At 40.5% G+C, this 25,899-nt stretch overlaps 1 protein-coding gene across 18 annotated transcripts in view; it reads left to right on the top strand.

Moving 5' to 3' along the window:
- Positions 1-25,899, top strand: part of LOC131941269 (twitchin) — a 222,995-nt gene that overhangs the window by 148,164 nt on the left and 48,932 nt on the right. For 16 of the 18 annotated variants that reach the window (XM_059300409.1, XM_059300419.1, XM_059300415.1 and 13 more), the window contains 20 exons: positions 996-1,168; positions 2,025-2,154; positions 3,768-3,916; positions 4,284-4,419; positions 7,376-7,483; positions 7,565-7,756; positions 7,863-7,967; positions 8,090-8,284; positions 8,556-8,855; positions 9,100-9,257; positions 9,638-9,761; positions 9,969-10,099; positions 10,203-10,374; positions 10,500-10,650; positions 11,419-11,570; positions 11,957-12,081; positions 12,322-12,487; positions 20,856-20,938; positions 21,441-21,461; positions 23,527-23,746. In XM_059300409.1, coding sequence (XP_059156392.1) covers positions 996-1,168; positions 2,025-2,154; positions 3,768-3,916; positions 4,284-4,419; positions 7,376-7,483; positions 7,565-7,756; positions 7,863-7,967; positions 8,090-8,284; positions 8,556-8,855; positions 9,100-9,257; positions 9,638-9,761; positions 9,969-10,099; positions 10,203-10,374; positions 10,500-10,650; positions 11,419-11,570; positions 11,957-12,081; positions 12,322-12,487; positions 20,856-20,938; positions 21,441-21,461; positions 23,527-23,746 — 2,991 coding nt within the window. The remainder of the gene's footprint in view (positions 1-995; positions 1,169-2,024; positions 2,155-3,767; positions 3,917-4,283; positions 4,420-7,375; positions 7,484-7,564; positions 7,757-7,862; positions 7,968-8,089; positions 8,285-8,555; positions 8,856-9,099; positions 9,258-9,637; positions 9,762-9,968; positions 10,100-10,202; positions 10,375-10,499; positions 10,651-11,418; positions 11,571-11,956; positions 12,082-12,321; positions 12,488-20,855; positions 20,939-21,440; positions 21,462-23,526; positions 23,747-25,899) is intronic. The other 2 variants (XM_059300416.1, XM_059300420.1) reach the window with 1 other exon arrangement.

Genomic DNA, 25,899 nt, shown 5'->3' on the forward strand with positions numbered 1-25,899 from the left:
GGACCTGTGTCTTATAAAGTTAAAAATAACTTGTGCAGATAATAAGTGTGAATCTATCAATCCCACCAAATCTGAACAGTTCACACCAACTCAGTTTGTTTCACAACCAAGTTCTGTTGATATGAGTGAACCAAGTTGTCTGGAGTCAGAAAATGTAAATTCTGGAGTTAATGATTTAAATCCTAGACCTCCTGAGATAGAGAATCCAGATGGTCAGAATATTGAGTCACCAAATCAAAAGCCACTGAGAAGGTCAAGCAGGACAATCAAAGTCCCAAATAAGTTAGACCTATGATTCTAAAGGTCAAAAGGACTTTGACATTATTGTTTTGTATTTTGATTATGTTGTGGCATATTGTGCATTGTTTGTAAGGATGTAATCTACCATAGTATTCATGTTACAATATAATTGGTGATTTTAGGATACTATCAATTGTTCTATTGAGAGATGTGTTATTGTGTTCTAAGGGTAAAGGGATGTAATAGATTGAAATAATTGTGAGGTCAAGGGAACTCACTCTTCTGTATTAGTATTATATTTATATTGTTATCTTGAGTGATGTCCCTTACATGTTGTTATGTATATAAGTCTCTCGCCACTTCCGTCTTACTCTCTCTCTTACCATGATGGCGTCTGTACATAATAAAGACTGTTAACAACCAACGCGGCTTCTCGTCAGTCATTACAATCCACGTCAATACTTATACAAATACACATATATACTGATTCAAAAACATATGTAAATAAGTAACAGTGGTATTATTGGTATTATGACAGTAAACAAATTTTTTTACAGAGGGATCCATGGGGGGTTTTGACCCCCCCCCTATAACCACCCCCCTACCTACGCCACTGAGATGGCCTAAGTCATTTAGGTAGCTAAGGCCATTTAATTAGCTTAGGCCATTTAGAAAGTCTGCTATTTAAAAAGCCTATGTCATTGAGAAATCTTAACGCTACTGTTTTAAGTTAAACCTGGTGTTTGATTTGACAGAAAAACCCGAACCTCCTGGGAAACCTGAGGTCGTGGACAGAGACCGGACCTTTATTGAGATGAAGTGGGAGCCACCAAGGAATGACGGTGGCGCCCCAATCACGGGCTATGAGGTGGAAAGAAAAGAACCCAAGACCAACAGATGGGTCAAGTTGACCAAGGCACCAATCACTGTAAGTTCTAGCACCGGTGCCTTCTACACGCTTGAGCCTGCTCAGATTAGCATTTATTATAAGAAAACCAATGACAAGATACACACTGCAGAACAAAACTCTAGTATATCTTTACCTCAAGTTAAACTTTAAGGGGGTGGGGGGGGGGTGGGGTAGGTTCAAGGAATTCTTAAGTATTAAGCTTTATTTATTTATCTGTGCCTACCTAAGTTAGGGTAATTAATGGAAAATATTTACTTGCATCTGGGACAATACTGAAAAAAAATGGTTGCTATGGCAACGGCAGCCATCTTGAAAAAAAACTGTTTTAGGGTCTAAAGGTAAAAAAAAGACATATATACAAATCATGTACCCATTGATCCTACTTTTTGCTAACCTCATTAGAGTCATCTGGCTGGGTATTTTAGAGGAAAATACTCTAGAAATATTTTTTTCAAATTTTCAAAACTTTTTATGGTGAATTAACATTAAAATTAATGCTAAAATTAATGGTATCCTACCATATACAATTTTGAAAATTTCAGGAAAAAAATTACCGTTTTTTTTTTTTTTTTTTTTTTTTTTTGTACAAAAACTAGATAGCTGACTCTATTAAAGTTAGTTAAATAAGGATCAATGCTTATATGATCTGTATATATGTTAGTTTTTGAACCGTTGGACCTGCACAAAAGATTTTTTTTCAAACTAGCTGCCATTTCCATGGCTACAATATGTTGAGAAATCTCTGATGCATGCAAGCATTTTCCCATAAATACTGAAACTTAGATACATACAAATGAATTAAAAAAAGGTTTATTAATTAAAATCTAGTCTTAAAATGCCACTGTTGTTCAAAGCTCTCAATTTTTCCCACCAGAAACCCCAGTTCAAAGACGAGAAAGTTCAGGAAGGCAAGGAATATGAGTACAGGGTGTCAGCCGTCAATGAGGCGGGTCTATCTGAGCCCAGTTCTGCTTCAGCTCCAGTTCTAGCTAAGCCAGCTAAAGGTCACTGCCAATTTTTCTCATTATATATATATATATATATATATATATATATATATATATATATATATATATATATATATATATATATATATATATATATATAATTATCAAAATCAACCTATATGTAACTATATACTTGACTACATAAATTCTCCAGAGGCTCCCAAAATAAACCTATATGTAACTATATACTTGACTACATAAATTCACCAGAGGCTCACAAAATAAACCAATATGTAACTATATACTTGACTACATAAATTCTCCAGAGGCTCCCAAAATAAACCTATATGTAACTATATACTTGACTACAAACATTCACCAGAGGCTCCCAAAATAAACCTATATGTAATTATATACTTCATAAATTCTCTCCACCAGAGGCTCCCAAAATAAACCTATATGTAACTATATACTTGACTACATAAATTCACCAGAGGCTCCCAAAATAAACCTATATGTAACTATATACTTGACTACATAAATTCTCCAGAGGCTCCCAAAATAAACCTATATGTAACTATATACTTGACTACATAAATTCACAAGAGGCTCCCAAAATAAACCTAGATGTAACTATATACTTGACCACATAAATTCACCAGAGGCTCCCAAAATAAACCTATATGTAACTATATACTTGACCACATAAATTCACCAGAGGCTCCCAAAATAAACCTATATGTAACTATATACTTGACTACATAAATTCTCCAGAGGCTCCCAAAATAAACCTATATGTAACTAAATACTTGACTACATAAATTCTCCAAAGGCTCCCAAAATAAACCTAGATGTAACTATATACTTGACTACATAAATTCTCCAGAGACTCCCAAAATAAACCTAGATGTAACTATATACTTGACCACATAAATTCACCAGAGGCTCCCAAAATAAACCTATATGTAACTATATACTTGACTACATAAATTCTCCAGAGGCTCCCAAAATAAACCTATATGTAACTATATACTTGACTACATAAATTCTCCAGAGGCTCCCAAAATAAACCTATATGTAACTATATACTTGACTACATAAATTCTCCAGAGGCTCCCAAAATAAACCTATATGTAACTATATACTTGACCACATAAATTCACCAGAGGCTCCCAAAATAAACCTAAATGTAACTATATACTTGACTACATAAATTCTCCAGAGGCTCCCAAAATAAACCTATATGTAACTATATACTTGACTACATAAATTCTCCAGAGGCTCCCAAAATAAACCTATAGGTAACTATATACTTGACCACATAAATTCACCAGAGGCTCCCAAAATAAACCTAGATGTAACTATATACTTGACTACATAAATTCTCCAGAGGCTCCCAAAATAAACCTATATGTAACTATATACTTGACTACATAAATTCTCCAGAGGCTCCCAAAATAAACCTATATGTAACTATATACTTGACTACATAAATTCTCCAGAGGCTTCCAAAATAAACCTATATGTAACTATATACTTGACTACATAAATTCTCCAGAGGCTCCCAAAATAAACCTATATGTAACTATATACTTGACTACATAAATTCACCAGAGGCTCCCAAAATAAACCTATATGTAACTATATACTTGACTACATAAATTCTCCAGAGGCTCCCAAAATAAACCTAGACAACCTGTTTGGTGCTAAAGAAATTCGTGTCCGTGCTGGAGAGCCTATCAACCTTGATCTTGGTATTTGTGGAGCTCCTGAACCCACAGTTGAATGGCAGAAGAACGGGAAACCTTTGGGCAACAGAGTAAGTCGTTTTTTCATGCTTTTATAGCTTTGGGCAACAGAGTAAGTCATTTGTTCATGCTTTTATAGCTTTGGGCAACAGAGTAAGTCGTTTTTTCATGCTTTTATAGCTTTGGGCAACAGAGTAAGTCATTGTTTCATGCTTTTATAGCTTTGGGCAACAGAGTAAGTCATTTTTTCATGCTTTTATAGCTTTGGGCAACAGAGTAAGTCATTTTTTCATGCTTTTATAGCTTTGGGCAACAGAGTAAGTCGTTTTTTCATGCTTTTATAGCTTTGGGCAACAGTCATTAAGGTTTCCTGGATTTGGCTTCTGTCTCTATAAGAGTGGGATATTTTTATGTTTTTTTTTCTTTGCCTTGATTCAGGCTGAGTTAACCAATGACGAAAAAGAAGCCAAACTTCACATACCCAAATCTGAGAGAGGAGACACTGGCAAATACACCGTCAAAGTCGCAAACAAACATGGCGAGGATACTGCAGAAGTTTCAGTCATTGTTTTAGGTCAGTCTTTTGTCACAGTATGTGTCTTTGGTCACCTGGACACAGTAGGTGTCTTTGGTCACCTGGACACAGTAGGTGTCTTTGGTCACCTGGACACAGTAGGTGAGTCTTTGGTCACCTGGACACAGTAGGTGTCTTTGGTCACCTGGACACAGTAGGTGTCTTTGGTCACCTGGACACAGTAGGTGTCTTTGGTCACCTGGACACAGTAGGTGAGTCTTTGATCACCTGGACACAGTAGGTGTCTTTGGTCACCTGGACACAGTAGGTGTCTTTGGTCACCTGGACACAGTAGGTGAGTCTTTGGTCACCTGGACACAGTAGGTGTCTTTGGTCACCTGGACACAGTAGGTGAGTCTTTGATCACCTGGACACAGTAGGTGTCTTTGGTCACCTGGACACAGTAGGTGTCTTTGATCACCTGGACACAGTAGGTGTCTTTGGTCACCTGGACACAGTAGGTGTCTTTGGTCACCTGGACACAGTAGGTGTCTTTGGTCACCTGGACACGGTAGGTGTCTTTGGTCACCTGGACACAGTAGGTGTCTTTGATCACATGGACACAGAAGGTGTCTTTGGTCACCTGGACACAGAAGGTGTCTTTGGTCACCTGGACACAGTAGGTGTCTTTGGTCACCTGGACACAGTAGGTGTCTTTGGTCACCTGGACACAGTAGGTGTCTTTGGTCACCTGGACACAGTAGGTGAGTCTTTGGTCACCTGGACACAGTAGGTGTCTTTGGTCACCTGGACACAGTAGGTGTCTTTGGTCACCTGGACACAGTAGGTGTCTTTGGTCACCTGGACACAGTAGGTGTCTTTGGTCACCTGGACACAGTAGGTGTCTTTGGTCACCTGGACACAGTAGGTGAGTCTTTGGTCACCTGGACACAGTAGGTGTCTTTGGTCACCTGGACACAGTAGGTGAGTCTTTGATCACCTGGACACAGTAGGTGTCTTTGGTCACCTGGACACAGTAGGTGTCTTTGATCACCTGGACACAGTAGGTGTCTTTGGTCACCTGGACACAGTAGGTGTCTTTGGTCACCTGGACACAGTAGGTGTCTTTGGTCACCTGGACACAGAAGGTGTCTTTGGTCACCTGGACACAGTAGGTGTCTTTGGTCACCTGGACACAGAAGGTGTCTTTGATCACCTGGACACAGTAGGTGTCTTTGGTCACCTGGACACAGTAGGTGAGTCTTTGGTCACCTGGACACAGTAGGTGTCTTTGGTCACCTGGACACAGTAGGTGTCTTTGGTCACCTGGACACAGTAGGTGTCTTTGGTCACCTGGACACAGTAGGTGAGTCTTTGGTCACCTGGACACAGTAGGTGTCTTTGGTCACCTGGACACAGTAGGTGTCTTTGGTCACCTGGACACAGTAGGTGTCTTTGGTCACCTGGACACAGTAGGTGAGTCTTTGGTCACCTGGACACAGTAGGTGTCTTTGGTCACCTGGACACAGTAGGTGAGTCTTTGATCACCTGGACACAGTAGGTGTCTTTGGTCACCTGGACACAGTAGGTGTCTTTGATCACCTGGACACAGTAGGTGTCTTTGGTCACCTGGACACAGTAGGTGTCTTTGGTCACCTGGACACAGTAGGTGTCTTTGGTCACCTGGACACAGAAGGTGTCTTTGGTCACCTGGACACAGTAGGTGTCTTTGGTCACCTGGACACAGAAGGTGTCTTTGATCACCTGGACACAGTAGGTGAGTCTTTGGTCACCTGGACACAGTAGATGTCTTTGGTCACCTGGACACAGTAGGTGTCTTTGGTCACCTGGACACAGTAGGTGTCTTTGGTCACCTGGACACAGTAGGTGAGTCTTTGATCACCTGGACACAGTAGGTGTCTTTGGTCACCTGGACACAGTAGGTGTCTTTGGTCACCTGGACACAGTAGGTGAGTCTTTGGTCACCTGGACACAGTAGGTGTCTTTGATCACATGGACCCAGTAGGTGTCTTTGGTCACCTGGACACAGTAGGTGAGTCTTTGATCACCTGGACACAGTAGGTGTCTTTGGTCACCTGGACACAGTAGGTGTCTTTTGTCACCTGGACACAGTAGGTGTCTTTGGTCACCTGGACACAGTAGGTGAGTCTTTGGTCACCTGGACACAGTAGGTGTCTTTGGTCACCTGGACACAGTAGGTGTCTTTGGTCACCTGGACACAGTAGGTGTCTTTGGTCACCTGGACACAGTAGGTGAGTCTTTGATCACCTGGACACAGTAGGTGTCTTTGGTCACCTGGACACAGTAGGTGTCTTTGGTCACCTGGACACAGTAGGTGAGTCTTTGGTCACCTGGACACAGTAGGTGTCTTTGGTCACCTGGACACAGTAGGTGAGTCTTTGATCACCTGGACACAGTAGGTGTCTTTGGTCACCTGGACACAGTAGGTGTCTTTGATCACCTGGACACAGTAGGTGTCTTTGGTCACCTGGACACAGTAGGTGTCTTTGGTCACCTGGACACAGTAGGTGTCTTTGGTCACCTGGACACAGTAGGTGTCTTTGGTCACCTGGACACAGTAGGTGTCTTTGGTCACCTGGACACAGTATGTGTCTTTGGTCACCTGGACACAGTAAGTGTCTTTGGTCACCTGGACACAGTAGGTGTCTTTGGTCACCTGGACACAGAAGGTGTCTTTGGTCACCTGGACACAGTAGGTGTCTTTGGTCACCTGGACACAGTAGGTGTCTTTGGTCACCTGGACACAGTAGGTGTCTTTGGTCACCTGGACACAGTAGGTGTCTTTGGTCACCTGGACACAGTAGGTGTCTTTGTTTACCTGGACACAGTAGGTGAGTCTTTGGTCACCTGGACACAGTAGGTGAGTCTTTGGTCACCTGGACACAGTAGGTTAGTTTTTTACCTTTTAATACTGCCTGCTATTGATGTCTCTAGTGCAATATCTCGTGTACCATGATGACTTTCTGTTAAACAGATAAGCCTGGAGAACCCGAGGGGCCTCTAGAGATTAAGGATATCACTGCTGAGAACTGCACGTTGTCATGGAAACCACCCAAAGATAATGGAGGAGCGGAAATTACAGGTGAGTTAAGATTAAGCCACCTTCACTCTTAGGTTTGAATGGAAAGAATGTCCTTTGACGTGACACATGGAATACTTTTAGGCTATGTTGTTGAGAAGTGTGAAGAAGGCTCCACTTTCTGGGAAAAAGTGCCTGGACTTGTCAAAGATGAGAGCATCGTAGCCAAGGGCTTGAAGGACGGCAAAAACTATAAGTTCAGGGTCAAGGCTGAGAACGTTTACGGTGTTGGGGAACCACTGGAGAGTCAAAAGATCACAGCCAAAAATCCATTCGGTCAGTATATGTTCCGATATTTTTTATCAGTATACAAATTGTGTAAATCTGAAGTTATGAATATAGTTTTGTGCTAACCCTGACCCTGACCCGTGTGTTTGAGCAGACCCACCCGAGGCGCCGAGGGACTTGGAGATCAGCAAGTACGACAGGTTTTCCGTCTCTCTCAGCTGGAAGGAACCTGTTAGTGATGGCGGCAACCCTATCAAAGGTCAGATTTGGCCAAAAGGTCATTTTGTGGTAGTGGCAACCAAATAACAGAAAAATAAAAAATCATTAGGGTGTTGTTTCGTGTCATCTAGTGTCTGTTATAGGTCTGTAAATATTTTACAGGTTACCTGATAGAGAAGAAAGAGAAAGGCAAAGACTGGACAAAAGCCTGCGTCTTCCCCATCCCAGAGACCAGCTTCAGTGTCCTGAAACTCAATGAGGGCTCGGAGTATGAGTTCCGTGTGACAGCCGTCAATGACGGAGGCCCTGGAAAACCCAGCAAAGCAACCCCAAAACACGTAGTTAGAGATCCTATTTGTAAGTCAGGGACCAGATGCTATGTGTATGTCATGTTAAAGATACTATGTGTATGTCATGTTACAGATACTATCTGTATGTCATGTTACAGATGCTATGTGTATGTCATGTTACAGATACTATGTGTATGTCATGTTACAGATGCTATGTGTATGTCATGCTATCACTCTCTGATCATGGAGTTGAGTTCCTATGTGTGACCAACGTCTTGTTTTCTATGTTTCTGACAAGACTCTCCAGAGAATTATGAATGAACTTTTATCTAACCTAGTCCCCGCTGGTGCCCCCTCCATGCCAAATGTTGACAAGATCACCAAAGACTCCGTGACGTTGTCGTGGACCAAGCCAGCCAGCGATGGCGGCAGCAAGCTGACAGGGTATGTGCTGGAGAAGAAGAAGAAAGGCGAGGACTGGATGGAGTGCGCCACAGTTCCCGCCAGCCAGCTCACAGCCACCATCCCCAAGCTGAGTGAGGGGGAGGAATATCAGTTCCGTGTGCGGGCAGACAACGTGGTCGGTCCCGGGGAGCCAAGCAAGCCCACAAACTCCCTGAAAATAGAAGACCAACCAGGTACAATCACGCGTCCTTATTTTGATAGAACAGACATTGATATCACACACAAGTTGATATATGACAGACATTGATATAATACACAAGTTGATATATGACAGACATTGATATAATACACAAGTTGATATATGACAGACATTGATATAATACACAATAGAGTACAGAGGTTGATAGAATACAGAAGCTGATATAATACAGAAGTCGATAGAATAGGCATATTGAGATGTTGAGATAAATGTTTCAGAGAAACCCAAACTAAACACATCTGGATTAAAGGACATCAATGTCAAGGCTGGCCAGGAGTTCACCATCAAGATACCATTCACTGGAACACCCAAGCCCACGGCCAAGTGGACGTTGAATGGGGAAAATGTTGCTGATCCACCAAGAATAACCATGACTGTGGGTATTTGCATGGGATTCTTGGCAGACTCACCAATCATAGCATGCCTGTCACGTGATGCCTGTCACGTGATGTCTGTCACACTATATCTGTCACACTATATCTGTCACACTATATCTGTCACACTATATCTGTCACACTATATCTGTCACACTATATCTGTCACACTATATCTGTCACACTATATCTGTCACACTATATCTGTCACACTATATCTGTCACACTATATCTGTCACACTATATCTGTCACACTATATCTGTCACACTATATCTGTCACACTATATCTGTCACACTATATCTGTCACACTATATCTGTCACACTATATCTGTCACATCATCTGTCCCGCTATTGACTGACTTGGGTTCGTCTGTCCTCAGCTAACAGACGACTATGCTATACTTCACTGTGCCAAGGCTAAGCGAGAGGACTCTGGTAAATATGAAGTTGCACTTAAGAACGATGAAGGATCGGATATCGCCAAAGTTAATGTCAATGTATTAGGTAAGAGTAGTTTCAATGTATTGAGTAAATGTACTGTCAATGTATTGGGTAAGAGCAGTTTCAATGTATTGTGTAAGAGTAGTTTCAATGTATTGGGTAAGAGTAGTTTCAATGTATTGGGTAAGAGTAGTTTCAATGTATTGGGTAATAGTTATCAATTGCCTAACATGACCTATGACCTGTGTAACAACGGCTGTTGACTCTCAGATAAACCTGGCACGCCAGTCGGCCCTCTAGAAGCCACAGATATTCAGGGTGAGTCCCTGACCTTGACATGGAAACCTCCAGCAGATGATGGAGGAGAAAAAATAGCTAACTACATTGTAGAAAAAAGAAAAGTAAGTTAGAATGCCTTGTAACATATAAATGCACACTTTTATTTTTACTTTATCAAGAGGACAATTCGGATGCCCTGTTAATTTGCATGTGTTGCTTCCACAGGCTGGCACCAACAGGTGGCAGAAAGTCAGCAGCTTCCTGTCCAAGCCCACCTGTGAAGTCCGAAATCTGGAGCCAGGTACCAAGTATGAGTTCCGTGTGGCCGCAGAGAACCCCCAGGGCGTCAGTGACTTCCTGGAGACTGAGACGCCAGTTCTAGCCAAACTTCCTTATGGTGAGACTAGGCTAAGGGATATGTTGTTGTATGTAGTTATGGTGAGACTAGGCTAAGGGATATGATCAATGATAACAATCATTGAATGTGGTGCATAGTTTGAGTGAAATAAAAATTTTCTTCAGATGCCCCGCAAGCCCCCGGCATCCCCAAGTGTGCTTCAACAACCGAAGATTCCATCACCCTCACTTGGTCTCCGCCCAAAAAAGATGGTGGCGCCCCCATCACTGGCTATGTAGTGGAGAAAAGAGAGAAGGGAGACACCAAATGGACAAAGTAAGATTTTGGCTTCAGTTGCTAAATGTGGGGCATTATTTCTTACTGGATCATAGGTTGACTTCCAGTTGCTTGTCCACACGATTGACTTCCAGTTGCTTGTCCACACGATTGACTTCCTGTAGCTTGTCCACACGATTGACTACCTGTAGCTTGTCCACACGATTGACTTCCAGTAGCTTGTCCACACGATTGACTTCCAGTAGCTTGTCCACACGATTGACTTCTTGTCCACACGATTGACTACCTGTAGCTTATCCACACGATTGACTTCCTGTAGCTTGTCCACACGATTGACTACCTGTAGCTTGTCCACACGATTGACCATGTAGCTTGTCCACACGATTGACTTCCTGTAGCTTGTCCACACGATTGACTACCTGTAGCTTGTCCACACGATTGACTTCCTGTATCTTGTCCACACGATTGACTTCCTGTAGCTTGTCCACACGATTGACCATGTAGCTTGTCCACACGATTGACTTCCTGTAGCTTGTCCACACGATTGACTACCTGTAGCTTGTCCACACGATTGACTACCTGTAGCTTGTCCACACGATTGACTTCCTGTAGCTTGTCCACACGATTGACTACCTGTAGCTTGTCCACACGATTGACTTCCTGTAGCTTGTCCACACGATTGACCATTTGCTTGTCCACACGATTGACTTCCTGTAGCTTGTCCACACGATTGACTTCCTGTAGCTTGTCCACACGATTGACTTCCAGTTGCTTGTCCACACGATTTAAACCGTAGTTTACTTTCAGGGCCAACATCTCAGAGATTCCAGACACAGAATACCAAGTGAAAGGACTTCAAGAGGGCAAGGAGTACGAGTTTAGGGTGGCTGCAGTCAACAACGCTGGAATAGGTGACTTCAGTGATGGCAGCGGCTACATCAAAGCTCTGCCCCCTCCTGGTCAGTGGCTACACAATAAATTGCATGATGTAACTCAGACGCCCGTGTCTTGTACTATTTTGTTCCCTCTGTGTGTTTTCTAGTGGCACAAAAATTGTTCCCTCTGTTCCCTAGTTGCACCAACAAAATTGTTCCCTCTGTTCCCTAGTTGCACCAATAAAAATGTTCCATCTGTTCCCTAGTGGCACCAATAAAATTGTTTCCTCTGTTCTCTAGTTGCACCAATAAAAATGTTCCCTCTGTTCCCTAGTTGCACCAATAAAATTGTTCCCTCTGTTCCCTAGTGGCACCAACAAAAATGTTCCCTCTGTTCCCTAGTGGCACCAATAAAATTGTTCCCTCTGTTCCCTAGTTGCACCAACAAAATTGTTCCCTCTGTTCCCTAGTTGCACCAAAAATCAACCGTGACCTAATGCCGACGTCCAAAGACATCCGAGCTAAAGTTGGGGAGGAATTCAAGATCGCCATCCCTTACACAGGGAACCCCATACCCACAGTCACGTGGTCTCAGGTCAGTTGCCCAGACCTGTCATGGGGTGTCTGTTATGGGTTGTCTGTTATGGGTTGTCTGTTATGGGTTGTCAGTTATGGGTTGTCAGTTAAGGGTTGTCAGTTATGCGTTTCTGTTATGGATGGTCTATTATGGGTTGTGTGTTATGGGTTCTCTGTTATGGGTTGTCTGTAATGGGTTGTCTGTCGCATGCTTATGTTGCCACAAGTATTGTATGTCTTGCTGACCAAACGTCTACAGGGCGGTATGCCAGTCCATGAAAATGATCGCATCAAGTTTGAAATCAAGCCCGACTCCATCACACTCAGGTGCAAGAAAGCTGAGCTGAAGGACGCTGGCAAATATTCTCTAACTCTCAGCAATGAAAAGGGTTCGGACAACATTGCCATGAATGTTATCGTTGTTGGTGAGTTTCTGGAACTACGGGACTTGTTGTGTTAAGTTTCTGGAACTACGGGACTTGTTGTGTTGTGTTATCGTTGTTGGTGAGTTTCTGGAACTACGGGACTTGTTGTGTTAAGTTTCTGGAACTACGGGACTTGTTGTGTTGTGTTATCGTTGTTGGTGAGTTGCTGGAACTACGGGACTTGTTGTGTTGTGTTATCGTTGTTGGTGAGTTGCTGGAACTACGGGACTTGTTGTGTTGAGTTGCTGGAACTACGGGACTTGTTGTGTTGTGTTATCGTTGTTGGTGAGTTGCTGGAACTACGGGACTTGTTGTGTTGTGTTATCGTTGTTGGTGAGTTGCTGGAACTACGGGACTTGTTGTGTTGAGTTGCTGGAACTACGGGACTTGTTGTGTTGTGTTATCGTTGTTGGTGAGTTTCTGGAACTACGGGACTTGTTGTGTTAAGTTTCTGGAACTACGGGACTTGTTGTGTTGTGTTATCGTTGTTGGTGAGTTGCTGGAACTACGGGACTTGTTGTGTTGTGTTATCGTTGTTGGTGAGTTGCTGGAACTACGGGACTTGTTGTGTTGAGTTGCTGGAACTACGGGACTTGTTGTGTTGTGTTATCGTTGTTGGTGAGTTGCTGGAACTACGGGACTTGTTGTGTTGTGTTATCGTTGTTGGTGAGTTGCTGGAACTACGGGACTTGTTGTGTTGAGTTATCGTTGTTGGTGAGTTGCTGGAACTACGGGACTTGTTGTGTTGAGTTGCTTGCTGGAACTACGGGACTTGTTGTGTTATCGTTGTTGGTGAGTTGCTGGAACTACGGGACTTGTTGTGTTGTGTTATCGTTGTTGGTGAGTTTCTGGAACTACGGGACTTGTTGTGTTGAGTTGCTTGCTGGAACTACGGGACTTGTTGTGTTGTGTTATCGTTGTTGGTGAGTTTCTGGAACTATGGGACTTGTTGTGTTGTGTTATCGTTGTTGGTGAGTTTCTGGAACTACGGGACTCGTTGTGTTGCCAGGCGAATGTGTGTTGTGTTGCCAGATGTATGTGTGTAGTGTTGCCAGATGTATGTGTGTAGTGTTGCCAGATGTATGTGTGTTGTGTTGCCAGATGTATGTGTGTAGTGTTGCCAGATGTATGTGTGTAGTGTTGCCAGATGTATGTGTGTTGTGTTGCCAGATGTATGTGTGTTGTGTTGCCAGATGTATGTGTGTAGTGTTGCCAGATGTATGTGTGTAGTGTTGCCAGATGTATGTGTGTAGTGTAGACAGATGTATGTGTGTAGTGTTGCCAGATGTATGTGTGTAGTGTTGCCAGATGTATGTGTGTAGTGTTGCCAGATGTATGTGTGTAGTGTTGCCAGATGTATGTGTGTTGTGTTGCCAGATGTATGTGTGTAGTGTTGCCAGATGTATGTGTGTAGTGTAGACAGATGTATGTGTGTAGTGTTGCCAGATGTATGTGTGTAGTGTAGACAGATGTATGTGTGTAGTGTTGCCAGATGTATGTGTGTAGTGTAGACAGATGTATGTGTGTAGTGTTGCCAGATGTATGTGTGTAGTGTTGCCAGATGTATATGTGTAGTGTTGCCAGATGTATGTGTGTAGTGTTGCCAGATGTATGTGTGTAGTGTAGACAGATGTATGTGTGTAGTGTTGCCAGATGTATGTGTGTAGTGTTGCCAGATGTATGTGTGTAGTGTTGCCAGATGTATGTGTGTAGTGTTGCCAGATGTATGTGTGTAGTGTAGACAGATGTATGTGTGTAGTGTAGACAGATGTATGTGTGTAGTGTTGACAGATGTATGTGTGTAGTGTAGACAGATGTATGTGTGTAGTGTTGCCAGATATATGTGTGTAGTGTAGACAGATGTATGTGTGTAGTGTTGACAGATGTATGTGTGTAGTGTTGCCAGATGTATGTGTGTAGTGTTGCCAGATGTATGTGTGTAGTGTTGCCAGATGTATGTGTGTAGTGTTGACAGATGTATGTGTGTAGTGTTGCCAGATGTATGTGTGTAGTGTTGCCAGATGTATGTGTGTTGTGTTGCCAGATGTATGTGTGTAGTGTTGCCAGATGTATGTGTGTAGTGTTGCCAGATGTATGTGTGTAGTGTTGCCAGATGTATGTGTGTAGTGTTGACAGATGTATGTGTGTAGTGTTGCCAGATGTATGTGTGTTGTGTTGCCAGATGTATGTGTGTAGTGTTGCCAGATGTATGTGTGTAGTGTTGCCAGATGTATGTGTGTAGTGTTGCCAGATGTATGTGTGTAGTGTTGCCAGATGTATGTGTGTAGTGTTGCCAGATGTATGTGTGTAGTGTAGACAGATGTATGTGTGTAGTGTAGACAGATGTATGTGTGTAGTGTTGACAGATGTATGTGTGTAGTGTAGACAGATGTATGTGTGTAGTGTTGCCAGATGTATTTGTGTAGTGTAGACAGATGTATGTGTGTAGTGTAGACAGATGTATGTGTGTAGTGTTGACAGATGTATGTGTGTAGTGTAGACAGATGTATGTGTGTAGTGTTGCCAGATGTATGTGTGTAGTGTTGCCAGATGTATGTGTGTAGTGTTGCCAGATGTATGTGTGTAGTGTTGCCAGATGTATGTGTGTAGTGTAGACAGATGTATGTGTGTAGTGTTGCCAGATGTATGTGTGTAGTGTTGACAGATGTATGTGTGTAGTGTTGCCAGATGTATGTGTGTTGTGTTGACAGATGTATGTGTGTAGTGTTGCCAGATGTATGTGTGTAGTGTAGACAGATGTATGTGTGTAGTGTTGCCAGATGTATTTGTGTAGTGTAGACAGATGTATGTGTGTAGTGTTGCCAGATGTATGTGTGTAGTGTTGCCAGATGTATGTGTGTAGTGTTGCCAGATGTATGTGTAGTGTAGACAGATGTATGTGTGTAGTGTTGCCAGATGTATGTGTGTAGTGTAGACAGATGTATGTGTGTAGTGTTGCCAGATGTATGTGTGTAGTGTAGACAGATGTATGTGTGTAGTGTTGACAGATGTATGTGTGTAGTGTAGACAGATGTATGTGTGTAGTGTTGCCAGATGTATGTGTGTAGTGTTGCCAGATGTATGTGTGTAGTGTTGCCAGATGTATGTGTGTAGTGTTGCCAGATGTATGTGTGTAGTGTAGACAGATGTATGTGTGTAGTGTTGACAGATGTATGTGTGTAGTGTAGACAGATGTATGTGTGTAGTGTTGCCAGATGTATGTGTGTAGTGTTGCCAGATGTATTTGTGTAGTGTTGCCAGATGTATGTGTGTAGTGTTGCCAGATGTATGTGTGTAGTGTAGACAGATGTATGTGTGTAGTGTAGACAGATGTATGTGTGTAGTGTAGACAGATGTATGTGTGTAGTGTTGCCAGATGTATGTGTGTAGTGTTGACAGATGTATGTGTGTTGTGTTGCCAGATGTATGTGTGTAGTGTTGCCAGATGTATGTGTGTTGTGTTGCCAGATGTATGTGTGTAGTGTTGCCAGATGTATGTGTGTAGTGTTGACAGATGTATGTGTGTAGTGTAGACAGATGTATGTGTGTAGTGTTGCCAGATGTATGTGTGTAGTGTAGACAGATGTATGTGTGTAGTGTTGACAGATGTATGTGTGTAGTGTAGACAGATGTATGTGTGTAGTGTTGCCAGATGTATGTGTGTAGTGTAGACAGATGTATGTGTGTTGTGTTGCCAGATGTATGTGTGTAATGTTGCCAGATGTATGTGTGTAGTGTTGCCAGATGTATGTGTGTAGTGTTGCCAGATGTATGTGTGTAGTGTTGCCAGATGTATGTGTGTAGTGTAGACAGATGTATGTGTGTAGTGTAGACAGATGTATGTGTGTAGTGTTGCCAGATGTATGTGTGTAGTGTAGACAGATGTATGTGTGTAGTGTAGACAGATGTATGTGTGTAGTGTAGACAGATGTATGTGTGTAGTGTAGACAGATGTATGTGTGTTGTGTTGCCAGATGTATGTGTGTAGTGTAGACAGATGTATGTGTGTGTAGTGTTGACAGATGTATGTGTGTAGTGTTGACAGATGTATGTGTGTAGTGTTGCCAGATGTATGTGTGTTGTGTTGCCAGATGTATGTGTGTAGTGTTGCCAGATGTATGTGTGTAGTGTTGCCAGATGTATGTGTGTAGTGTTGACAGATGTATGTGTGTAGTGTTGCCAGATGTATGTGTGTAGTGTTGCCAGATGTATGTGTGTTGTGTTGCCAGATGTATGTGTGTAGTGTAGACAGATGTATGTGTGTTGTGTTGCCAGATGTATGTGTGTAGTGTAGACAGATGTATGTGTGTTGTGTTGCCAGATGTATGTGTGTAGTGTTGCCAGAAGTATGTGTGTAGTGTTGCCAGATGTATGTGTGTAGTGTTGCCAGATGTATGTGTGTAGTGTTGCCAGATGTATGTGTGTAGTGTTGCCAGATGTATGTGTGTAGTGTTGCCAGATGTATGTGTGTAGTGTAGACAGATGTATGTGTGTAGTGTTGCCAGATGTATGTGTGTAGTGTAGACAGATGTATGTGTGTAGTGTTGCCAGATGTATGTGTGTAGTGTAGACAGATGTATGTGTGTAGTGTTGCCAGATGTATGTGTGTAGTGTTGCCAGATGTATGTGTGTAGTGTTGACAGATGTATGTGTGTAGTGTTGCCAGATGTATGTGTGTAGTGTTGCCAGATGTATGTGTGTAGTGTTGCCAGATGTATGTGTGTAGTGTAGACAGATGTATGTGTGTAGTGTAGACAGATGTATGTGTGTAGTGTTGCCAGATGTATGTGTGTAGTGTTGCCAGATGTATGTGTAGTGTAGACAGATGTATGTGTGTAGTGTTGCCAGATGTATGTGTGTAGTGTAGACAGATGTATGTGTGTAGTGTTGCCAGATGTATGTGTGTAGTGTAGACAGATGTATGTGTGTAGTGTTGACAGATGTATGTGTGTAGTGTAGACAGATGTATGTGTGTAGTGTTGCCAGATGTATGTGTGTAGTGTTGCCAGATGTATGTGTGTAGTGTTGCCAGATGTATGTGTGTAGTGTTGCCAGATGTATGTGTGTAGTGTAGACAGATGTATGTGTGTAGTGTTGACAGATGTATGTGTGTAGTGTAGACAGATGTATGTGTGTAGTGTTGCCAGATGTATGTGTGTAGTGTTGCCAGATGTATTTGTGTAGTGTTGCCAGATGTATGTGTGTAGTGTTGCCAGATGTATGTGTGTAGTGTAGACAGATGTATGTGTGTAGTGTAGACAGATGTATGTGTGTAGTGTAGACAGATGTATGTGTGTAGTGTTGCCAGATGTATGTGTGTAGTGTTGACAGATGTATGTGTGTTGTGTTGCCAGATGTATGTGTGTAGTGTTGCCAGATGTATGTGTGTTGTGTTGCCAGATGTATGTGTGTAGTGTTGCCAGATGTATGTGTGTAGTGTTGACAGATGTATGTGTGTAGTGTAGACAGATGTATGTGTGTAGTGTTGCCAGATGTATGTGTGTAGTGTAGACAGATGTATGTGTGTAGTGTTGACAGATGTATGTGTGTAGTGTAGACAGATGTATGTGTGTAGTGTTGCCAGATGTATGTGTGTAGTGTAGACAGATGTATGTGTGTTGTGTTGCCAGATGTATGTGTGTAGTGTTGCCAGATGTATGTGTGTAGTGTTGCCAGATGTATGTGTGTAGTGTTGCCAGATGTATGTGTGTAGTGTTGCCAGATGTATGTGTGTAGTGTAGACAGATGTATGTGTGTAGTGTAGACAGATGTATGTGTGTAGTGTTGCCAGATGTATGTGTGTAGTGTAGACAGATGTATGTGTGTAGTGTAGACAGATGTATGTGTGTAGTGTAGACAGATGTATGTGTGTAGTGTAGACAGATGTATGTGTGTTGTGTTGCCAGATGTATGTGTGTAGTGTAGACAGATGTATGTGTGTGTAGTGTTGACAGATGTATGTGTGTAGTGTTGACAGATGTATGTGTGTAGTGTTGCCAGATGTATGTGTGTTGTGTTGCCAGATGTATGTGTGTAGTGTTGCCAGATGTATGTGTGTAGTGTTGCCAGATGTATGTGTGTAGTGTTGACAGATGTATGTGTGTAGTGTTGCCAGATGTATGTGTGTAGTGTTGCCAGATGTATGTGTGTTGTGTTGCCAGATGTATGTGTGTAGTGTAGACAGATGTATGTGTGTTGTGTTGCCAGATGTATGTGTGTAGTGTAGACAGATGTATGTGTGTTGTGTTGCCAGATGTATGTGTGTAGTGTTGCCAGAAGTATGTGTGTAGTGTTGCCAGATGTATGTGTGTAGTGTTGCCAGATGTATGTGTGTAGTGTTGCCAGATGTATGTGTGTAGTGTTGCCAGATGTATGTGTGTAGTGTTGCCAGATGTATGTGTGTAGTGTAGACAGATGTATGTGTGTAGTGTTGCCAGATGTATGTGTGTAGTGTAGACAGATGTATGTGTGTAGTGTTGCCAGATGTATGTGTGTAGTGTAGACAGATGTATGTGTGTAGTGTTGCCAGATGTATGTGTGTAGTGTTGCCAGATGTATGTGTGTAGTGTTGACAGATGTATGTGTGTAGTGTTGCCAGATGTATGTGTGTAGTGTTGCCAGATGTATGTGTGTAGTGTTGCCAGATGTATGTGTGTAGTGTAGACAGATGTATGTGTGTAGTGTAGACAGATGTATGTGTGTAGTGTTGCCAGATGTATGTGTGTAGTGTTGCCAGATGTATGTGTGTAGTGTTGACAGATGTATGTGTGTAGTGTTGCCAGATGTATGTGTGTAGTGTTGCCAGATGTATGTGTGTAGTGTTGCCAGATGTATGTGTGTAGTGTTGCCAGATGTATGTGTGTAGTGTTGACAGATGTATGTGTGTAGTGTTGCCAGATGTATGTGTGTAGTGTAGACAGATGTATGTGTGTTGTGTTGCCAGATGTATGTGTGTAGTGTAGACAGATGTATGTGTGTTGTGTTGCCAGATGTATGTGTGTAGTGTAGACAGATGTATGTGTGTTGTGTTGCCAGATGTATGTGTGTAGTGTAGACAGATGTATGTGTGTAGTGTTGCCAGATGTATGTGTGTAGTGTTGCCAGATGTATGTGTGTAGTGTTGCCAGATGTATGTGTGTAGTGTTGACAGATGTATGTGTGTAGTGTAGACAGATGTATGTGTGTAGTGTTGACAGATGTATGTGTGTAGTGTAGACAGATGTATGTGTGTAGTGTTGCCAGATGTATGTGTGTAGTGTAGACAGATGTATGTGTGTAGTGTTGCCAGATGTATGTGTGTAGTGTTGACAGATGTATGTGTGTTGTGTTGCCAGATGTATGTGTGTAGTGTTGCCAGATGTATGTGTGTAGTGTAGACAGATGTATGTGTGTAGTGTAGACAGATGTATGTGTGTAGTGTTGCCAGGTGTATGTGTGTAGTGTTGACAGATGTATGTGTGTTGTGTTGCCAGATGTATGTGTGTAGTGTTGCCAGATGTATGTGTGTAGTGTTGCAGATGTATGTGTGTAGTGTAGACAGATGTATGTGTGTTGTGTAGACAGATGTATGTGTGTAGTGTTGCCAGATGTATGTGTGTAGTGTAGACAGATGTATGTGTGTAGTGTTGCCAGATGTATGTGTGTAGTGTTGACAGATGTATGTGTGTTGTGTTGCCAGATGTATGTGTGTAGTGTTGCCAGATGTATGTGTGTAGTGTAGACAGATGTATGTGTGTAGTGTAGACAGATGTATGTGTGTAGTGTTGCCAGGTGTATGTGTGTAGTGTTGACAGATGTATGTGTGTTGTGTTGCCAGATGTATGTGTGTAGTGTTGCCAGATGTATGTGTGTAGTGTTGCAGATGTATGTGTGTAGTGTAGACAGATGTATGTGTGTTGTGTAGACAGATGTATGTGTGTAGTGTTGCCAGATGTATGTGTGTTGTGTTGCCAGATGTATGTGTGTAGTGTTGCCAGATGTATGTGTGTAGTGTTGCCAGATGTATGTGTGTTGTGTTGCCAGATGTATGTGTGTTGTGTTGCCAGATGTATGTGTGTAGTGTTGCCAGATGTATGTGTAGTGTTGCCAGATGTATGTGTGTTGTGTTGCCAGATGTATGTGTGTTGTGTTGCCAGATGTATGTGTGTAGTGTTGCCAGATGTATGTGTGTTGTGTTGCCAGATGTATGTGTAGTGTTGCCAGATGTATGTGTGTTGTGTTGCCAGATGTATGTGTGTTGTGTTGCCAGATGTATGTGTGTAGTGTTGCCAGATGTATGTGTGTAGTGTTGCCAGATGTATGTGTGTTGTGTTGCCAGATGTATGTGTGTAGTGTTGCCAGATGTATATATTTGTTGCCATATTGCCAGATGCCCCAGCCAAACCAGAGGGCCCATTGGATGTGAAAGACGTCACACCTGAATCATGCATCCTAACCTGGAATCCACCTAAGGTATTGTTTTTTACTTTATTTTTAATTGCAATATTGGAGAGAATTTCCTCTAAATTAAGTATTAAGTGTGAACGTATTATCCTCCATATACGCCTTTGATCCTGACTCAACCTATTTTTCTTACAAAAGAAATAATTGAATGATTTAAATAGATGAAATTTAGTTTAGGTGTTGTGCTTAGCTGATGGTAGTTTAGATGTTGTGTTTAGCTGATGGTAGTTTAGGTGTTGTGTTTAGCAAATGGTGTACATCAACTGATGGTGTGTTTCTCTGCACTAGGCATACCATTGTTACCATGCTCAACACATACCTAAAACAGTTTGTTGGTTTTTTTTTTGTTTTTTTTTGTGAGAATTTGTAAGGTTTTGTTTATTAAAGAACAAAATATAAAATTAGAAATTTTACCATCCCCGCTAGTCAAACCGCTTCAAATAATTTTTCATTAGACATTGTGTCTCAGTGTAAAAAAATAATTCCTTTTTTTTTTACTTTTTGTTTTCAGACTATCTTTGCACCTTATTTGGTAATTTTAGTTTCTTTTTTTTTTTCAATAACATTGTCTAACCGTATGCTTGCTGCCTGAAAACACATGTCTTCTAACTCAAGACTCCTGTCCTTGTTTACTAAAAAGCTTAAGATTATTATACATTAAACTTAAACAATGTCACACAATTTTCATGATTTTTTTACCCCCCCCTCCCCCACACGGGTATACATCATCCCACCAACTCTGACATTCCCTGTTTAACTGATAGAACACAATAGTCTGATTGCTACCTCCCACCACTTCATAATTACAAGTTCTATAATAATCCCTTATCGGAATAAAGCCGATTAATGAATTTTTTTTTTATTTTCGCTAAAAAGCGACGAAATAAATCCTGATCTACCGGCAGAGATTATAAACAACCGGGCATCAGTACAACTATGGCTTGCCCAAAGAGATTTAACCCTAACCCTAAAATTTATTAAAATAGAAAAAAAAACAAAAAATCAACTAATGGAGGCGACCGAGTTGACGAGAATCCTTCCATCATATTGTTGACATGGATTAAAACGTGCTTTTTACTTTCTCGTATATACGAAGTATAGAGAAGGTTAAGTTGTAATCGTGCTAAAAAAAAATACAGATTTTTGCAAATCTCGATGTTTTACAACTCCCCGAGTCGGAAAAACATAATTTTGCAATCTTGTCCGTGTCTGTGTGTGTATGTGTCTGTGTGTGTGTGTGTGTGTGTGTGTAAACACGATAACTTTTTGCCGTTAAGCTATGTTGATGAAATTTCATAAATAAGTATTATATCGAAATCGTAGATCCGTATCAACTTTTGAGCGATTTCCGATAACCGGAAGTGGAACTTTTTCTACTTTGAATTTTTCAAAAACCAATAACTTGAATACTATTTCAGATAGATAAGGAAATTTCACATGTAAGTAAAAGATCTAATTCTCTGCCTTCTGTCAAACTTTGAGTAATTTCCGTTGACCGGAAATAGTAATTTTCGCTATTTCCGATTTCTCAATAAATGCATGTGAATTTATAAAGTACTAATAATATACCGCACTATTATGCACATTTCATTTGGCGTTCACTTGGTTTGCAATTCTTTTTTTCTATTTTTTAAAGTTTAAGTATTTAAAATGGATTACAAATCATGTCTAAATCCTGAGTTGCCATCCCCTGCTCTTTCATAAAGTTTAGGAGAGATCACTCCCGGTATATTTAGATTTTGCAATCAAAGCGACCGTAAAAATAATTTTAAAAAATAAAAACTTAAGCCAAAAATCAATCAGAAATTTAATATTTTTAGAATCAATGTTATAAAAGTTGCTAATCCAGAGAACTTGAAAATAATTTCTATTTATTTTCATCAAGCCTAAGTTATAACCCGATGCTTCACTTTCGTAAGACAAATAATGATTGACTGTACAGGAACTCCGTGATCGATTTCTGACAGCCACACCTCATCGTTGTTTTTTTTTTTTTTTTAGAAAACTTTGCAGATAAAGTTAAAAAGGAACTTTACTTACCCTAGCCACTCACATACAATTTGAAAAGCTGTATTTGGAGAGATGAGATATCAAGAATATTTAACAAAACAGTGCAATGATTGCTTCCCCTCTCAATGTTTTATTATACTTTTGTTTACTCAAAAAGAGACTGACGGACTAATATTTTTATTTACTCTAAGACAGGCAGACGGATTTTTTATTTACTCAAAGAAAGACAGACAGATATTTTTATGCATTAAAAAAACAGACAAGTACTTTTTTTTTAAATCAAAGACAGGCCAATATTTTAATTTAAAGACAGACAGAGTAAATTTTGTTTAAACAGTGTCAATAATGTCTGGTGTACCCTTGCATTGTGTGTCATTACTTGAAAGATAGTCTTGTCATTACTTGAACTATAGTCTTGTCATTACTTGAACGATAGTCTTGTCATTACTTGAACTATAGTCTTGTCATTACTTGATCGTCAGGAGAATTGGTATTTGTATAGTCAGGTGTTTCATATATTTTTCACATAATTTCATGTTTGTATGCTTGTAATAAAGGTCATATCTACTTTTGTGTGGACTATTTAGGAGGATGGAGGTAGTGCTGTTAGTAACTACATCGTGGAAAAACAAGACAAAGCAACAGGCAGATGGGAGCCAGTGAGTAAATTTGTGCGGGGCACCAAGTATGAGGTCTTAGGCTTGCTGGAAGGCCATGAATATCAGTTCAGAGTTAGTGCTGAAAATGAATATGGAGTGAGCCAGCCATTAGAAACAACGAATTCAACAATTGCGCAGCACCCTTATAGTAAGTCTTTCATCTTTTTCTCAACATAGCTCCACCTTTGTTGCTCATATGGAAAAACATCTAGAACACATTTTCTTTGTTGATTTAATGGAGATCTATTTACAGCCTATATTATGAAAGAAAACGACGTGTAGGCCCTAAATTAAATTAAATACGACTAACCAATGCCCCCTCTCCCCGAAAATTTAAGTGCTCCCTCCCCAAATTTTCAAAAGCCATATCCCCCCCCCCCACCCCTTTCCTCTCCCAAAGCAAACATCTAAAAGAAATTCTGACTACAAAATGTGATTGCATGTATTTTGGGATCAAATATAAAAGAAGCATTCAGGCACATCCTGTTAACGAGCAGCTAAAGTTTGTTTTATTAAATTTCATTTCTGTTTATTGTATCACCCCACTGGCTGACATAAAGCCACCATAGCTAAAACTTTAGTTTAAAAAATTTCACTAATAGGCCTAGGCTTTGATTTTTTTTTATTTTTTGTAGTATGCCTGTTTAAAAAATATAAACAATAATTTACAACTGACAGTTAGCTTCGATAATACTAAAAAAAAGCTAATAATTAAGTAGGGAAAAATTAATTTAAAATAATTGCTGACATATTTATGAACATTTTAGGATTAAATTACAACGTTATAAGGCTCTTCTGTATCGTTATTCCCTTTTCAACTTCAATCTAAATGCTGTAATTATAAAAACTATAGGCTCCAACTTAAATATTTCACTTCAACTTCGCTTGATAAAAAATAAAGCGGGAGTGATCTTCCCAATGTTTTCTCGAATATTCTTAAATAACACTACGGGAAATGGCAACTTGGGATATAGACATGATTTTTTAAATTAATTTTTAAATACTTTGACTTTTTAAAAATAGAATAGAATCTCGTAGAAACAAAAGAATTGCGCACCAAGTGAACGGTGTCTAATAGTGCGGAATATTAGTACTTTATAGATTCATATGCGGTTTCTTCAGAAATCGGAAATAGCGTAAATTACTACTTCCGGTCAACGGAAATTACCTAAAATTTGATAGAAAGCAGAGAATTAGATCTTTTACTTATTTGTGAAATTTAGTTTATCTATCTGAAAAAGTACTCACGTTATAGGCTTTTGAAAATCCAAAAGTAGAATAAGTTCCAATTGCGGTTACCGGAAATCGCTGAAACTTTGATACAGAACTACGAATTGATATAATACTTACTTATGAACGAAATTTCATCAACGTAGCTGAAGAGGTACTCAAGTTATCGTGTTCACAGACATACACAAGACACACACACACTCACACACACACGACATACGGAAACAATTGTTAAACTATGTTTTTCTTCGATTCAGAGTGCTGTAAAACGTTGAGTTTTGTGAAAATCTCGATTTCAAATTTTTGCACGATTACAATCTGTAGGGCCTAATTCGTATAGATCTACTAGAAAGTAAGAAAAAAAAACGAAAACTTGACTCCCTTATGTAGTAGAAATGACAGGAAATAGAGGAATACTATTTTATTTTAGAAACACAAGACAAGAGGGTACCGAAAAAAGAAAAGGTTGAAAATGCAATTTCCTTTTATTGTGAGATTTTGTGAGCAGATTGTCTGCCCTTGTTAGGAAAAAAACCTGCTCTTGAAAAGCAGATTCCAAATGGTTCCAAATTTTTGTTGCCAGAAAGTATATTTTACAGCAAAAATTTAATATTCATAACATTAATACTAATAGTTTCGCTGTCTGTCTATGTATCTGACAAGAACGCTCTGTCTGACAAGAACGCTTTAGAGAAAACACAAGCAAATTAAAACTTGACTCCCTTATGTAGTAGAAATGACAGGAAATAGAGGAATACTATTTTATTTTAGAAACACAAGACAAGAGGGTACCGAAAAAAGAAAAGGTTGAAAATGCAATTTCCTTTTATTGTGAGATTTTGTGAGCAGATTGTCTGCCCTTGTTAGGAAAAAAACCTGCTCTTGAAAAGCAGATTCCAAATGGTTCCAAATTTTTGTTGCCAGAAAGTATATTTTACAGCAAAAATTAAATATTCATAACATTAATACTAATAGTTTCGCTGTCTGTCTATGTATCTGACAAGAACGCTCTGTCTGACAAGAACGCTTTAGAGAAAACACAAGCAAATTAAAAAACTGCATAGTAATTCG

Source organism: Physella acuta, unplaced genomic scaffold, assembly GCF_028476545.2.
Source record: "Physella acuta isolate Inbredline_101_S28 unplaced genomic scaffold, ASM2847654v3 ptg000355l, whole genome shotgun sequence".
Taxonomy (NCBI): domain Eukaryota; kingdom Metazoa; phylum Mollusca; class Gastropoda; family Physidae; genus Physella; species Physella acuta.